The sequence below is a fragment of the Catharus ustulatus genome, chromosome 1, assembly GCF_009819885.2.
Source record: "Catharus ustulatus isolate bCatUst1 chromosome 1, bCatUst1.pri.v2, whole genome shotgun sequence".
NCBI lineage: Eukaryota > Metazoa > Chordata > Aves > Passeriformes > Turdidae > Catharus > Catharus ustulatus.
Window position 1 is genome coordinate 95,900,527 of NC_046221.1, and position 16,349 is coordinate 95,916,875.

A 16,349-nucleotide genomic window follows, 5' to 3' on the forward strand; every position below is an offset into this window, starting at 1 on the left:
GTGAGACGGAGCGGTTCCCTGGAGCACGGGGAGGAGAGGACTGGCCGGGGCTGGAGACACCCCGCGGGGGCGTTGGCAGGAGGGGAGGCATCTCCCTCCGCTCCAACGCGGCCAGTTCCCGGCGGGATCCGGGCTGCCGGGCTCAGGCGGCGCTGCAAGCTACGGGAGGGGGCGCGGAGCCCCGCAGAGAGACCCGAACCTTAGGGCTGGCTCTCGCTCTGGGCTCGGGAAAAGGAGGGAGACACCCGTCGTCCCCCCACTCCTTCTTCTTCCCTTCCCCCTCTCCCCTGCAAAGCACTTGCATCCCGAAAAGCCGCGGGCCTTTGCGTCTGCGGCCGCTCCGCGCCGCGCCATTCCTTAAGGAAGAGCTCGGCCGCCTCTTCAGCACAAAGACGGAGCTCCTGGGCTGCGGGGACAGCGGTGGCGAGGGCTGGGTCGGGGCTGGCAACTCCGCGCCCCTCCGCGGGGCCGCTCCGCCGGGGCCGGCCAAAGGGACGGCAGCACCCGGCGCGGCCCTGCGGACTCTCCCGCAACCCAGGAGCGGCAGCGCAGCCCCGCAGAGTCCCCGGCAGTCCCACCGGGGCTCGGAAAGTCGGGACGAGAAACGCCCAGCCCTCGGCCCGCCGCCCCCGCGCTCCTCGTTTTCCACAGCGGGGGAGCTGGGAGGGCCCCGGCGGCGGCGGGAAAGGGAAAGTTTGCGGTGTCGCCCGCGCGGTGCGATGCTCTCTCGGTCCCAGTGCGGTTCGGGCGAGTCCAGCCACGTCGGGCAACTGGGCAACACCGCAGGCAGGGCACAGCGGTGACAGTCTGCCTCCCTTAAGGCGGCCGGGTCCCTCGCAGAGGAGTCCTTTGTCTCCCGCTGCACCTTCCACCCCTCTCCAAGGGGAAAAGGAGAAGAGAGGAAAAAATCGTTTCCTCTAATCATTATTGTTAATGATCACAATGGCAAGAGTTCGCTCAGGTCCTTTCGTGTGTGTGTGTCCCCTGTGTCGTGCCCCCCCCTTCCCCACGTCCCTCTCCCCCTGTTTCCTCCTCGATGTATTTTCTTCGGTCTCCACTGAAACGGGAGGATGGAAGTTTTGACAACCTACAAGACACTTGGTTTCCCCCTAACCCCCACCCGCGCTCGGGGGCGAGGGCTGGCGGCCCTATGTGCCCCCCGGCATACATGTCGAGGTTGTTGATTTGCGGGATTATTTATTTCCAGTATTCTGAGAACTGTCGCAATGCCTATGATAATTGTCCCTGAGTGTCAATCCGTCGGTAGGGCATGAGGAGGAGAAAGGGCGGCGGGGAGGATCGCATCGCTGCGGGGTCTTTTTTTTTTTTTTCTTCCATATTTCTTTTTTTTTAAACTAAATATTCTTCTGGGAAGTACTGCTAGGAGCCTTTTCACTTTCAGCAAAGTTGCGCATATGTGTTCGTGTATGAGTGGCGTTTGTGGGTTGCTGTAGAGAGATCGCATTTATTTATTTATTTATATACTTATCTGCCTTTTTTTCTTTTTTTTTTTGTAGTGGTAAATTGTTACACGTCGCCTGGCTGCAAAGCCCCCTTTTCCTCTCACGGCCACTCTCGTTTGTTCCTGAGTCCAACGACGACAAGGGGGACTCAATGTTAAAGGTGGAAAAAAAACCAGCAACACAGTTGTTTTTGTTAAAAGGGGACACACTAAGGCTGCGAAACAGCAAAACCCCAATGTTGGACAGCTGTAAAATCGTGTAGACAGGTTGTCATACAGCAGTGGGGGCTTTTCTGAAAGGAGCCCATTGCTAAACATTAAATACACTCGGAGCGGAGCACAGCAGCTGCGCGGACACACGCACACACACACACGCACGGAGCTCGGAGCGAGCGGCCCGGGCTGGGCTGCGCACCACGTGCTGCGCCGAGGGGGGCGCGGGGCGGGCGGGGGGCGCGGGGCGGCGCTTCCAGCTCAAGTGGGTGCCAATCAAAACATCAACTTCAAATTGTATCTGAAAGATCAGCCTAGGACCTAAGGGCAGACACATCAGTTGGAGCTCAATTGTTGATCAGATCACATCTAAGGGATTTAGGAGCACAGAAGAGCCGAGATTTGAGGAAAGACACCCCACTGAATCCTGCCACACTCCTCCTCCTCCATACCTAGGGTGCAATATATATCTGACAGAAAGAAATCAGAACGAAAAAAGAAAATTATCGGCTCGATTTCTTTTCTCTCGCCCTGCCTGACTCCAGTAAAGAGGGGGGGAGGAAAAAAGAAAGAAAGAGATCCAGAGAAGCCCGGGTTTGTTCTGCTCCCCTCCCCGGCTCTTCAGCAGGCTCCCTCCTCCCCCTTTTTTTTTAATAATTCCTTCCCCCCCCCTTCCCCCTCCTTTTTTTTTTTTTTTTTTTTTTTTTTTTTTTTTATATCTCTGCCGCTTCTGCTGCCGCCGCCAGTGCTGCTGCCGCCGCCTGTGTGCCCGCGCCCCGGAGATGTCCTTCCCCCAGCTGGGCTACCCGCAGTATCTCAGCGCCAGCCAGGCGGTGTACGGGAGCGACCGGCCCGGGGTGCTGGCCGCCGCCGCCGCAGCCGCCGCCGCCGCCGCTGCTGCCTCGGGCCGGCCCGCGGGCGCCGAGCTGGGCAGCGGCTCGGCCGCTGTCACCTCCGTGCTGGGCATGTACGCCAGCCCCTACAGCGCCCCCAACTACAGCGCCTTCCTGCCCTACACCGCCGACCTCGGCCTCTTCTCCCAAATGGTGAGTGAGCACCGCGCTGCCCGCCCCGGCGCGCCGAGCGCTGCCGGGGGAGCCGGGAGCAGGGGGAGGCTGCGGAGCCCGGCGCGGGGGGCGGCTGCGGGGGCGGCTGACGCCCGCCGTGGGGAGGGAAGCGTGGCTGTCGAGGGGTCTGCGGGGCAGAGAGGGGCTGGGGGTCGTGGGCTCCGTCCGCACGCGAAACACCCCATCCTCCTCGTCGTTCCAGCCGGGCAAAACTCCTCCGAGTTTTTCTTGGCGGTGGAACCGCTAAGCAGGGCTCCTGCCTCTGTATTGTCGGCTTTCCCTAGCAACTTGGCTATTTTTTGTTTTCTCTTCTCTCTTTGTCGTTATTGGTGTTGTTGTTGACGGGTGATACTGTCGGTCCTGCTGTTTCACTGGGCTTTCCAGCACGCTCCTCGTTCCGCTTGGTACTTTTCTTTGCCGCTGAGCAATAAACAGGTTCCGTCCGAAAGGCCGAAGTGTCGGTACCTGGGGCGCCCGTTTATTTCAAGGCATTTTCCTTAAGCCTTGAAAATGTCCCGTTCTGTTCCTTGAACTTTTCATACTCTGATTATGGCGGATATCATAGATGGGATTTGCATGAAGCCAAAGAGGGCATCTACATCCCATTATAGGCATCGAGGCAGAAACGCATATCGGCGTTAATTCTAAGAGGAATTGCTGCCACCCAGACTGTCCTCGGGATTAATTTCACATTTTCTTAAGAATGTAATAGTTAGAAAGTGAAACATAATTTTTTTTAACTAACTGTTTTTATATCCGGTGTCGTTGAAACGTTTTCATTGCTGGTTCACCAAAATTCTCGGCGGCGCTACGCATAGGTTCCACTTCATTTTCTAAATGTCCGTCTTTTCTCTCCCCCTGACACATAAAAGTGTGAATATTTCTAACCGAATGCATGCATTGCATAACTTGTTGAGGTTTTAAATACATATATGTACGCAAATAGGAAAATACGCTGTTGAACAAGGGTCAGCATCTGAAAACAGCTAATTTTTGTACTGCAAACATTTCCTATAAAGTCACTTTTAACAGCGTGCATTTCCTGCATTTTTTTTTTTAAACCTTGATTTTGGAAATGCAGTGAAAGTTGAGACAGAAGCAATGAGTGATTCACAAGTGGCTTCTTCAAAAGAATTCCCAACAGAGTTTACACAAAAAAATATCATTTCACCAACAATAACAAAAGACAGCAGAATAAAGGGAGTGCAGAAAGCCTACTCTGTAACACATTACAAAAATTACATCGGGCTACTCTTTGTGTATAAGCGGTGTCTCTGAAATTAAAATACATGATCCCTCTTAACTGTTTGACAAAGTTAAATTAGTTTCTTCGCAAACATTATTGAAGAGGTCCATTTCTAAGGCTGACATGAATTATGACATAGTAATATGAAGAATGTATTTCTGGACTAGGCAAAACAAAACAAAAAAAACCCCCAAACAAACAACAAAAAAAGGGCGAGATGGTAATGGAAGAAATAAAGAAAGAAAACTGCTTGAAATGTTAGCTATTTTGGAACAGTTCCCGTTTCTGGTCGCAAAGTATCCTGGTATTTTATTACAGTGATTAACCATGATGGTGATATTTTGAAATTAGTTCTAAATTTCTGAATACTTGTAAATCAAGAACTAAAATATTAGGTTAATATCTGGACAATTTGAGGTAATAATGAGGCCTAATGAGGTTGCTCGAAAGATAAAATGTTATTTACCAAAACACCTGATGGGATAATTTGACTTGCTGTGTTTTACTACTGATGATAAAAAGAATATTGATTGCAAATAAATCACAGTCTCTAAACGCTTGTAAACAAGTTGTGTTTGCTCTGGTCAGATCAAAGTAAAACTTATGAGATAAAGTGTCTACCTATCCATATTCTACAATTCGTGAATCAGTTTTCATTCCAGAGTTTAAAGGCTCTTCTAACAGCTAGAAGTTAATGTTTTACTCCAGAATCTCGGTGTTTGACTTGTGGAGCGGGGATGGTGGTGTTGGCATATGCGTGGAAAAGCTTTCACATTATAAGTCTCTTCGTACTGAAGTTGTGCATTCATCTCCCCCAGTCTCGTCTCACTAGGAGCAAAAATAAAGAACGCTCTGCATGCATTTCTAACGTCCTCCTAGATACTTCGCAGATAAATGCGGCGCTGTGCGCGGGCATTAGTTTTTAACTGCGGTGTAGTACCTGTTCTATGTGCCTGATCATTTCAAGGGCACAGTAAATTTTCTCGCCGAGGCAAAGGCGAAGTTGCTGCGTTTCCATCGTTTGGTTTGGGGAGAAAATACTCATGATATCTGTCAGAGCCCCGTTTAGCACCTCTCTTTCCTTTCCCTGCAAGAAGGGGGAATCATTTGGGAACACCTTTCTGTATGACCTAAATGTGAAGAGTCTGGAGCGGGCAGGGCCGAATTTGGCTGTGAAGACCCTTTGCACCGCTGAAAGGCGTATTCTGGCTCCCGGAGTAGCCTATTCAGGTCTGTTAGAGACGCTAACGAGATAATTGATGTGCTTTTTCCTCTCCGCTTGTCTGAATGTGTTGCAGGGCTCCCAGTACGAGCTGAAAGATAATCCGGGTGTCCACCCCGCTACCTTTGCTGCTCACACTGCTCCCGGCTATTATCCCTACGGACAGTTCCAATATGGGGACCCGGGGCGACCCAAAAATGCCACTCGGGAGAGCACCAGCACTCTCAAGGCTTGGCTCAACGAGCACCGCAAGAACCCCTACCCCACCAAGGGCGAGAAGATCATGCTGGCCATCATCACCAAGATGACCCTCACCCAGGTCTCCACCTGGTTCGCCAACGCCCGCCGGCGGCTCAAGAAGGAGAACAAGGTGACCTGGGGCTCCAGGAGTAAGGACCAAGAAGATGCAAACCTCTTCGGGAGTGACAATGAGGGGGATCCCGAGAAGAATGAAGATGATGAGGAAATTGACCTGGAGAGCATAGATATAGATAAAATCGATGAGAATGATGGGGAGCAGAGCAACGAGGAAGAGGAGGAGAAGCCCGAGCTCCTGAGACAAAGCAGTGAAGAGGAGCACTTGGAAAAGGAGAAGGATTTGGCACTGTCAGGGTCTGAAGGGCTGAAACCCAAAGACGCGCTGGCCATGGTGAAGGAGGCCTCTGACAATAGCACGAGAATCATCAGTCCTGGGGGACCGAACAATTTACAGATGCCATCTCACAGCAAACCCAAGATTTGGTCTTTGGCAGAGACGGCCACCAGTCCTGATGGTGCCCTGAAATCTTCTCCACCTCCACCCCCTCCCCCTCAGGTTAACCACACTTCTCCTCAGATTCAGCACCCTGCTTTTCTCCCTAGCCATGGACTCTACACATGCCAGATTGGCAAATTTCACAACTGGACAAATGGGGCTTTCCTCACTCAGAGTTCCCTTCTAAATGTGAGGTCCTTTTTGGGAGTAAATCACCACCATGCTGCTCATCACAATCACCACCTCCAGGCCCAGCAACAATCTTCTGTTTTAACAGCAACCCTGGGAGCTCTAAGCAGCGAAAAACCTTCAGAGAGGACCAGTCCCAAACACATAGGTAATTAATGCATCAGGCTTCCACCTCTCCCTCCACCCCCAACACACGCACGTGAACTTCTCCTTGAGGAATGGTGTCACACTGGTGTAACTGATTGCTTTTAATGGAGCTACAGTTTACTCTAGCTTTGATTTCCGGCCCCCCACCCAGCGTGTTGGTCACATACATTAAACACATTTCATGTGGCCTATTACATTCTCACCCTATACCATCAGGTAAGATGAAAACTCAGGAACAGGACAGGGAAATGTATAGGTCTGAGCTTTCTTTCCCTCTCTTATGACCCTCATCTCCCAATAATTTAAATGACAGTAAAAAAATGCGTCAAGAAAAGCTTGCAGACTACTTAAATACTGAAAGCAGAGTATAGCACTGTACACACATACACATGTACACGTCTGAACAGGAGGGTGAAAGGGAAGTGCACAGTGACCAGATTCTTACTGTTGTTATTCTAAAATAGTTCTCCTTTTTTTTTTTTTCTTTTTTTTTCCTTTTTTTTTGTCTCCTTCTAGAAAGAGAAAATGTACCAAGAACTGACTCCCCACCCCAGCCGCTAAAATCGCCCTTCCAGCCTGTCCGTGACAAGTGAGTTTGTTTGTTTGTTTTCACTGTAGGAATGTTACTTATGTGAAACAGCATTTGAATAATAAAGACTAATTATAACACCTAATCATCACCATAATAATACATACAGATAATGAGAACAGCACAGGAGTTGCTCTAATCTTTTCAAACTTAGACTAAATTGCAGTTTTACATAACCAGACTATAACTTTTCTAAAACTTAAGAGGTCTCAAAGATCTTGAGTTAATTACACCAGAGACAATTATTTTTGTGCGATTATCTGTTACTATAAGATGCTATAGCAATAGACAGGCAATTAAAAAAAAAAAAAAGATACTTTTTTTTCTGTAAGATTGTTACGTCTTTTTTTTTTTTTTTCTTCCTCCCTTCCTCTCCTGCAGCTCTTTGGCTCAGCAAGAGGGAACACCGAGAATTTTAACAGCTCTCCCTTCTGCTTGATTAAATGATTTGGTGAAAAAAATATTACAGAGACTGGTATTAAGGACAGAGAGAGTGAAAAAAAAGGAAACGGTATAAACTACTCCCATCAATCTCTTTTTGCAATAAGGTGGTGCGAATCCATAAAAGCATTACACAAATCTGTAGATGGATCCCCTTCCTCATTGTACCATTTCAGATCGTGTTATTCTAACCATTCTTGGATTATTTGTTTGGTAAATGTTTCCCATGTGTTTGTGGTTTTCTTTTTTTCTGTATATAGAGTGATTTCAGATTGTAAATAACACGTCAGCAAGACTTGTCTAAATCATATATTTTTGTCTAATAAACTAAATGAAATTATGAGCTCTCCTCAGGTATGTATTCTGTTGCTACAATTCTTATGCATATATTACAAATCTATTCAAACATTTATAATTCGTTTTCTAAAAAGTCAAGTCTCCTCCTTTGGGTAACTGAAACTTAAAGTAGCAAATCCAAGGTATTTTGCCTAAAACAAGCTGCGAGCTTCCTTTTTCACACAGGCAAATTTACAAAGGTGACTGAAGCTGGCTCTTGCCTTAGTAGTATTAAAGTTTTTTTTTCAGTTGTGGTGATTCAGATGTGTTCTGTAGTATCCATTTTCCAGACATAAATGGACCTGACTTCCACTTAGGCTACAAAATAGTTTTTTAAAACTGAAAGGGACAAGTTTTCTCACAGCTCCCTAGTCCAATAACTTTGCCGTCCAAACTGGTTGCTAAATTGGATCAAGAGTTTTAGTGCTTTGGTATATATTCCCACCCAAGAAGACAAACAAAATCATAAGTTTAGGAAAATAATTATTTGTAGCAGTGTGCGCTTTGAATAAACACAGAGGAAATATGACAGTGAAAGATATTTCCCTGTGAGATTATATGCATCTTAGTAGGAAAAAAAAAAAGGCAGCTCTTGCACATCTTAGATATCTTAGAAGAAAGTTTTCCGATTCCGATTCACTGGTTGAAAATAAACTGAGAGACAGGATCTATCGTTTTATAAAGGCATTAATCTTCCAAAGACGGTCCGTTAAAATGTGTAATATTTTGAGTGTTTATTTCTTTTTTTTCTCCTAAATGAGAACACTAAATGAGCATTGAGGTGCTAATAAGATACCAGATGGTTGTTGATGGTGGAAAATGGAAAGAAGCAGCTGGGAAAGTCATTAAGAAATAATGCGGTGACGCCCTATCCAAACTAAACCAACCTCAAACCAGGACTTGTCGGAAACAAGATGAGATTTTAAAATAAAATATTAATAAAATTTTTGTCAGACATCAGAATATTGATCTTGATTTAGCTGCAAAATCGTCTCAATCAAAGAGCAACCTCAGTAAACTATAGCTTAGAGATCTGTTGGCAAAGTGGTGGAGGCGGTGTTCCTACATTTTGCGTTTTTCTGATGGAGCAGAGAAACAGGTCAGGCAAAATAGGTTTTGTGTGGAATATATGAGAGACAGTCTCTGGAAAGAGGCTCATTTTGACATCCTACGGTTCCTAATTAATTTGTATTTTGGCTTTTAGTTGTTTCCGTATATTTTTTTTCCCTTTTCTCAAATAACAGTCTCGCGTCCGTAATTGTTGGTAACTGTTCCAACAAAAGAGAACATTGCACTTTTTGCCAATCTAGAGTAATTTAACCTTCAGGGAGAGGGAAGACGTATTTAAAAATAAAAAATAAAAAAAAGTCTTCAAGCCTGTAGAGCTTAATGGTGCGTCAGGTCAGTGCTGGTGTAAACCTGATGCCTCTTTTATGTCAATTCAGATGAAATCGCCTCAGTCCCTCACCGGCTGTCTCGATTCCCAAGTTCCTCTCGGGACATGGCCCCGTCCTCGAGCAACCCGGCTGTCCGGGGTGCCGCTGCCGCCGGGGACAGAGCGCTTGGCTGTCATGGACCGGCTCCGCTCCTCCAAGGTGGAGACAGCACCGTAAGGCGCGCCGGGATGCTCTGCCAGGCGGAGCGAGCGCGGCGCTGCCCAGCCGTCCTGCGGGGAGCGGAGCGGGGATTCCTGTGAGGCACAGGAGCCTCAGCAGGGACTGCAGCTGTGGGGAGCGGAGCAGAGTGAGCGTGTGCGCGTCCCGCCGGTCAGCCTGGGAGCGGGCACCCTGCTCCCCGAGCGCCCCCGGGCCGAGCGGAACCCAGGGGAGCCCGGTGGTGCCGAGCGGAGCCGAGCGGAGCCGCGGGCCGCGCTTTGGGCAGGCTCGCAGCGCCCTCTGTGGGCGGCGGGCGGCGCCGTCCCCGCGCCCGGCCCGCGGCTCCGCTCGGCTGGGGCGGAGAGCCGGAGGCTGTCCGCTTTTAAATCGGCCAGAAAGCCAACAGCATCCTCCGGAGCGCGCTTACAGTCCTGATTATCCTCCGGAGAGTGATAATTCCCACTAGTTATCTGCTTGGCAGTTTTCCTCCTTTGCAAGCCTCGGCATTTCTAGAGATAACTCTGTTGCACAACTCGATTTTTTTTCCCTCTGCTTATTTGAATTTCCCACCTCTTCTCCCCCAGTAACGCTAACATTTATGCCACTTCCCTCCCCAACCAGCTGAGGGGGTTACCGGGAACGGGGGACGACGAATGAAGCCCCGCCAGGTCATCATCGTTCCGTCTTTCCCCACCGCGCCCGGAGCGCTGGCCGGGGATGGGATGAAGCAGCCGGCTCCTGTCTCCCCTGCGGCTTGCGAAGGCGGGGGCGGCCCGGGAGCTGCATGCCGACTGTGGAGGAGCGCGCCCAGGGCTGCGGGCTGCCTGCTTGGACGGAGCGTGTTTGTGTACTTGCGTGCTTGTGTGCTGTCCAAAGTTTTCGGACAGGACTGCAAGTGGCTTCCCCTTAAGGGAAAACCGAGAAGTCCTGAGGCCAACTGAGAAAAGCCGTGTTGTCTAAGTCAGAAAAGCTCCGGCGTGGCTGCGTGCCTCAGTGCCCAGCACTCCCCGAAGGCCACTGCCTCAGCCTATTCTGCACCTGGGGGAGCAGGGTGATTCGCCTTTCCCTCCCCGGTAAACCACAGGGAGGAAAGGTGGCCCTTCCTCCTGCAGGAAGTTTCCGAGAGTGAGGAGGGGTGGTCATTACGCTACCGCCGGAGCCCTCGGGGGCTGCCCGGGTGCGGTGCGGGGCCCGGGCCGGGCGGGACGCGCCCGCACCGCCCCCAGCGCTCCCCGCCGCCGGCAGCCCCCGCGCCGGTTCTAGGAGGGAGTGGGAGCTCCATAATCCCGAGGCTTCGCTCGTCACGTGAACCGTGCCAGGAATGATCGTTTACGTCACCCTGGCAGGAAAATAATTTATAGTTTTTCTGTCATATTTTCATTGAGATCCACCCCAGCAGATGTATACCAGAAAATACTAGAGTGCAGGGAGAATAATAAAGAAGCTTAAGCTAAACGATTTGCCGTAATTGGGAATGCTTCGAGCAGATAAGAGTAAATTGGAAAATACTAGTTTCCTACTTTTTTTTTTTTTTTTTTTTTTTTTTTTTGGTAAATGATGACGGTACCCGAACCTGATAAATAAAGTCAATAAGAGAATTTGCATTGAATCGAATGGGAACTACAAGGAGTAATACTTCTTTTAGCACGACAACTGAGTGCCAAGTTACATTTTCGTGCTACTTAAAAGGCTGCCAGAAAACACTTTTTTTATACGTTTGCATAATCCTCCATCGTCCTCCAGTAAAAAAGTCTTGTTTTTGTTATTATTTACTTAGCATTAAGAGAAGAATAGCACTGTGAAGAAAGAACACTGAAAAGTTGATAAAATCTCGAGTTCAGCAAACTAAGAAATTCGCAGTTGCCAGAACAGATTAAAAGCAAACGGCAGCTTTACGGGGATTTGGCTTTGTCACAGAGACGTAGTTATGAAACACACTGATTGGTATGCACGCCTCATTTTTTATTCTTTTTCTGTTTTATTCCGAAAAAACGTTTATTTTTAAGTAGGTAAAAAAAAAAAAAATCCCAGAGAAAGGAAGAAGAAAGGGAAGAAGAAAATTAGTAGGGTGTGTGTACTCAAACTGGCTCATTCCTATGATTGTTATCGTTCCCGGCTCCTGTCATCCCTTCCTGCTGCTTTAGTCGAGTTTTTGATGCACTCTCTCTGAAACTGGAGCGGCCCCGAAGCCGCCGCCGCCAGCAGCGCCCGGCGGAGCTGGGGCGGGGGCGCGGTGCGGGCTGGGGCTGCCCCCGCCCGCCGGCAGCCCCGCACCAGCCCTGCTCGCCGGGCTCCTTCGAGCTCCCGCTAACTTTCATGGTACGACCATGTTTTCCCCAGCCTTTTTTTAACTTTTTTTTTTTTTTTTTTTTTTCCATGAGCGCCGATCAATTATTCACAAGCACATTTATCTCCCCTGCAATATGGAGAATTCATATTCATATCTCTGTTTTAGTGGCCTGACACAGATTAATGTAATATGCGCCGCGGCTCCGAGCGCCAGCCCCGCTCTATGAATCATGCACTATAAAGTTTCAATCGTCCTTGTAGATGAGACTATTACAAAGAGCGCGCAGCGGCGGGGGCGGGGAGGCGGGGGCCGGCAGCAGCGGTGGCTCTGCGCCTCGGCCGGCCATCGGCCCCCTGTTAAACAGGCTCGTATTGAAACCACCCGGCTGGCAACTGCGGGACAATGCGGGCCCGGCATTAGTTCTGCCCGGCGGGGCTCCCGCTGACGCGGCTCTCCCGTCTGCCCGCCCGCCCTCCCGCACCCACCGCTGGCGGGCTCCGGGGAAGGGCCGTGCCTTGTCCGTGTCCCCAGCAGCCCGTCAGGCACGGCCGGAGGAGCCGCCTGGCCCCGGGGAAGGGCCCGGCCTCGCCCCGTCCCCAGCAGCCCGTCAGGCACGGCCGGAGGAGCCGCCTGGCACCGGGGAAGGGCCCGGCCTCGCCCCGTCCCCAGCAGCCCGTCAGGCACGGCCGGAGGAGCCGCCTGGCACCGGAGAAGGGCCCGGCCTCGCCCCGTCCCCAGCAGCCCGTCAGGCACGGCCGGAGGAGCCGCCTGGCACCGGAGAAGGGCCGTGTCTCGTCCCCGTCCCCAGCAGCCCGCCAGGCACGGCCGGAGGAGCCGCCCGGCCCCGGAGGAGAGGCGGTGCCGGTGCCCGCCCTCAGGAATGGGCACCCCTCAGGGTGAGGCTGCCCCGGGGTGCACCCTGAGCTGAGCACTGTGGCTGGGGAGGGAAGGCAATAAAGGGAGTCTCCCATCACCTAGTTAGGACCAGTGCTACTGCGATATGTTTGTTTGTTGGTTGGTTTTGTTTTTGTATTTTTTAAAATTCCGCAATGTCCTTAAAAGATGTAAAGAATAGCCGGGGCTGGCGGAGGCACACAAGCAGCACAAGGAAAGGGTCGCTGAGTTGCCCTGTGAGAGAGCATCAAACACACCTTCAGCGCACACCCTCCATCCCCAGACTGCTGCCTCAGCCCCAGGGTGAGGCTCCCCTGCCACCTCGGTGAGCTCTGTGCACCCAAGCCCTGCATGCAGGCCTGCAGGTGGATGGCCAGGAGCCACCCGCTGGCCCAAAAATCCAGCTGCCAGCCACCGATCAGGGAACCAGGGCTGGAGAAGCTGTGGCAGGTCTCCTCTAGCCTGTGGGAAGCGGGTGGCAGCTGTGGAGCAGTGCCATGCAGGACCACAAGTCCCCCTCTGCCAGGAAGGGCCATGGCGATGGCCAGCAGGGCTGAGCCCACCGCTGGCTCTGTGGGGGCTGTGGTGAGGAGAGACATGGGGCCCAACTCCAGCCTTCAAGTCGCTGGGTTTCAGCAGTAAAACTTACCTGGGCCCAACAAATCAAGTAAAATGCTGGAACATGTAATAAACATGGCCTGTGTGGCGTGTTTTCCAGTGAAAAATTACAGGAATGGCTCCTGGCGAGGTTGGTGTTCCCCATTGTGCGGTGCCCCCATGCAGTGCCATTCATAGCTTGCCCATAAAACCAGCCATGTGGACAGGAATCGCTGGGTACCAGGAGACTGAAAACCCCATAGAAATAGGTATTCAAAATTTAAGACTTCGAAAATATGAGCTCTTAAAACTAAACAATGTACTTCTGTAAGGAATTAATTTACTTGAGTCCCGTCACCACTATTAATATTAGCTTTGGCTTCTTTTTTTGCATGTATGAAGAGAATACACGCATGGGTGTTTTTTAAAAAAAGTGAAAAAATGCATCTTTTGTCTGTTTTTGCTTACTTTAAAAAGCATTATAGACATCCCTCATGTCTGATAGCCAAACTCGTTTCCTAACACTTTACTTGGGAGTCAAGCTGATGCAAAAATGCAAACGCGGGGCGCACACCAAGTCCTGGTAGTGCTTCTCCTCAGAGAACAGAAAGCGGCTGCGTAAATTCTGTGCAGAATTAAAGGCGAGTTTAAAAAGTAACATTTATTTTTATTCCAGATTTATGGCTGACCCGTAGATAATTAAAGGTTTTATTTTGAGCTGTTGGCCCCACACAATACATTGTCCTTTGTTGCTGCACAAGGAGCGCTTTCCCTGTGCTGCCTACGGTTCAAAAACAATGAAGCAATCCATTTATTTTGTTGGTCAATTGTAGCACAAAGTGAGGTGGTCAGTGTGGAAAGTTTATCACTGTCTTGTCCCTTTGGAGGAGGCAGAGCATTCACACACCCTCTGCCCCAGTACACAAATGTCAGTCTTTTTGCAGGCTGCTGTTTTCCTTTTGAAGATGCCGATGGTGTCTCTGATCCACTAATCCATTTATCCAGTTTCATGAGTGCATTGGCTGAATACACTCACAATAGCCTTGCCCAGCTGGAAACAAGAAGTCAGTGAGTGCAGCCGGCACACCCACCAGTGCCTGACACCACTCTCAGAGGCGTGAGTGCTTGTCTCAAAAAAACCCCAACCCCACCCCAACCCAAAACAACCCCCTCAGAGCCCCCAGCATGCTGTGATGTGCCCAACACCGTGATCCTCCCCTCACTGAGAATAGAAGTATTTTTAGAACCATCTATAGCTTGCTACATGACTGTATTATTTTCATGGTATTTGGCCGTGTCAATGAGGGTTGGAGTAGGCTTGAGGGAAAAAAGTGCCTCTGGGACTCTGCAAACAAGTGCACACTAAAGAAACTGGTCAGTTGCTGCCAAGGGGGAGGGGGCACAGGAGAGGCAGTGGGCAATGGGCTTCCATTTGTGTTTGGTGTCATGCCGTTACTTGCCAGCTTTTTATTGCATTTTAAATGTATGTTTAATTACCAGTGTTATTGGTAATAACAGAATGTTTGAAAATATTAAATACATTTGTGAGCTTGTGTGAAAAAGAAGTTAAAAGGTGTTCGGTGCACAGAATGTTAAAGAGATCTCACAATGAAGTGATTAACATTTTTATGAATAAAATTAATCACGCATTAACTCTGCAGCTCAATACATCTGAATGCCAAATGTTGCACAGCAGCCCTTTCCCCTAAACCCAAGAATTTTGGATGCAGTATTGACCCACATCAAACACTCGTCTATTAGTAATGGAGGTATAGTTATGAGAAGATATTTTAATAATGTACATTTACATTTGAGGCAAGCAAATAAAAGGGAGAAAATAAATTCGGGGTGCTTTGTTAGGATTTGCGACGACTGTAAGGCACATAAAATCCATCAGGAAACAGTCTGTGGGGGCAACTCTGTGGAGAAAAAAGAACTTTATGTGGCACTCACAGAGGCAAACAGCGAAGTCATCATAGTAAACAGATTCCAGTAGATTGCACTCAGCTCTCCTTGGCTCTTTTTAGCATGTTCATTGTTCTTGGCAAACCTTATTAGGTTTTAAGGTGGGAGCCTACCATTATTAAAATATCCACTGTGTCAGATAATAAAATGTGATCTCTCTCTCTCTCTTCCGCCGTGTGTGTGTATATGTGCGCGCGCGCGTGCGTGTGTGTGTTTTCTAATCTCTTGCCACTGTGGTTTTGGGATTATTCCAGCAGGCTGTACAAAGGGAAGCAAAGGCATCTGAAGTGTCACTCTACAGCTGTGGCAAAGTAACAGAATTTCCATTTTGTTGATGCTCCCAGCACATGTGTGCAGCAGAAGGTGATATCAAAGGAGCCGTTCTTCCTCAGTTCTGCACATTATTTTTCACTGCTGTGGCGAATCTCTCTGAGCTCCGTGAACCAATAAAACAACGGTCCCTGTTTGAGTTGATATATTAATATTTACTGAGGATTTGCAAGGTCGGGGCTAAATGTCAGCAGATTGCTGGGGCAGTACTGTGGGGAATAATTAAACAAATCTCACAGCAGTTCAGCCTCCTAACATCTTTATTAATCTTTTTTTTCCCCCTTTCCTGAAACAGTACACTGAAATATTGCTTTTTCAACCTTACTGAACAATTGGGAGAAGTTTAATAATAGAATCCTGGATTGAAAGTATTTGTTTTTGACAGTTTCTTGGCCCACTCTCCTGCAGATGTTAGTTAGTTGTGAAGGCTATGATGTGTGAATTATCACCAAGCTGCTGGGGTTCTCACCTGCCTCTCCATCAAATTCATCCTGACCCGTCTGCCAAGCACAATGATATTGCTGCTATAAATGGAGACCCAAATTGGCTTCATTAAGTAGTGGGTCCACTTCTCTAAGGGAAAAAACTGGAGAACCCCAATTCAGTATGCATATCTCCCTTAACGTGATTATAGCATGCACTCTAGTACAACTTAAACAATTCTCTTTAATAAGCTTCATAATTAGTGTTGGGATGCCTCATTACAAGTCATTGCCTGTAGCAGTCCTAGGCCAAACAGCCCTTCTCAATCTGATTTTTTTTTTTTATCAGGCAGCAGGAGCTGTCTAGAGCTTTTTGTTTGTATAGTGGGGAATTGCATTAAGACCCCAGTGTAAAAATACCACAAGGAAATTAATTGCTTCTGTGCAGATTCACCACAGATGTGTCCTGTTATGGGGAATGCTATATTTCTGACATTGCTATACTGCGGTGCGCTGGAGAAAAACCGTCTGGAAAAGCTACAAATGCAAACATATTAGCATCCATATAGATTCCTTATGTTGTAACTGAA

General features: G+C 49.0%; 1 protein-coding gene across 2 annotated transcripts; it reads left to right on the forward strand.

Annotated features, from left to right (window-relative positions):
• The first annotated feature begins 1,354 nt into the window (after nucleotides 1-1,354).
• IRX1 (iroquois homeobox 1) lies at nucleotides 1,355-7,673 on the forward strand. Of its 2 annotated transcripts, XM_033075787.2 has the most exons (5): nucleotides 1,355-1,623; nucleotides 2,422-2,721; nucleotides 5,287-6,301; nucleotides 6,817-6,889; nucleotides 7,271-7,673. In XM_033075787.2, the coding sequence occupies exons 1-5, from the start codon at nucleotides 1,615-1,617 to the stop codon at nucleotides 7,326-7,328; spliced, it is 1,455 nt and encodes a 484-aa protein (XP_032931678.1). In that variant the 5' UTR covers nucleotides 1,355-1,614; the 3' UTR covers nucleotides 7,329-7,673. The 2 variants fall into 2 exon arrangements, with proteins under 2 accessions (XP_032931678.1, XP_032931687.1); XM_033075796.2 differs by lacking the exon at nucleotides 1,355-1,623 and having other exon boundaries at nucleotides 2,402-2,721.
• The last annotated feature ends 8,676 nt before the right edge of the window (nucleotides 7,674-16,349 follow it).

Bases quoted from the DNA above. Each gene is read 5' to 3' on its own strand.
- IRX1 (XM_033075787.2), top strand. The intron at 2,722-5,286 runs GTGAGTGAGCAC...AATGTGTTGCAG, and splicing joins TCGGCCTCTTCTCCCAAATG to GGCTCCCAGTACGAGCTGAA. The intron at 6,302-6,816 runs GTAATTAATGCA...GTCTCCTTCTAG, and splicing joins GACCAGTCCCAAACACATAG to AAAGAGAAAATGTACCAAGA.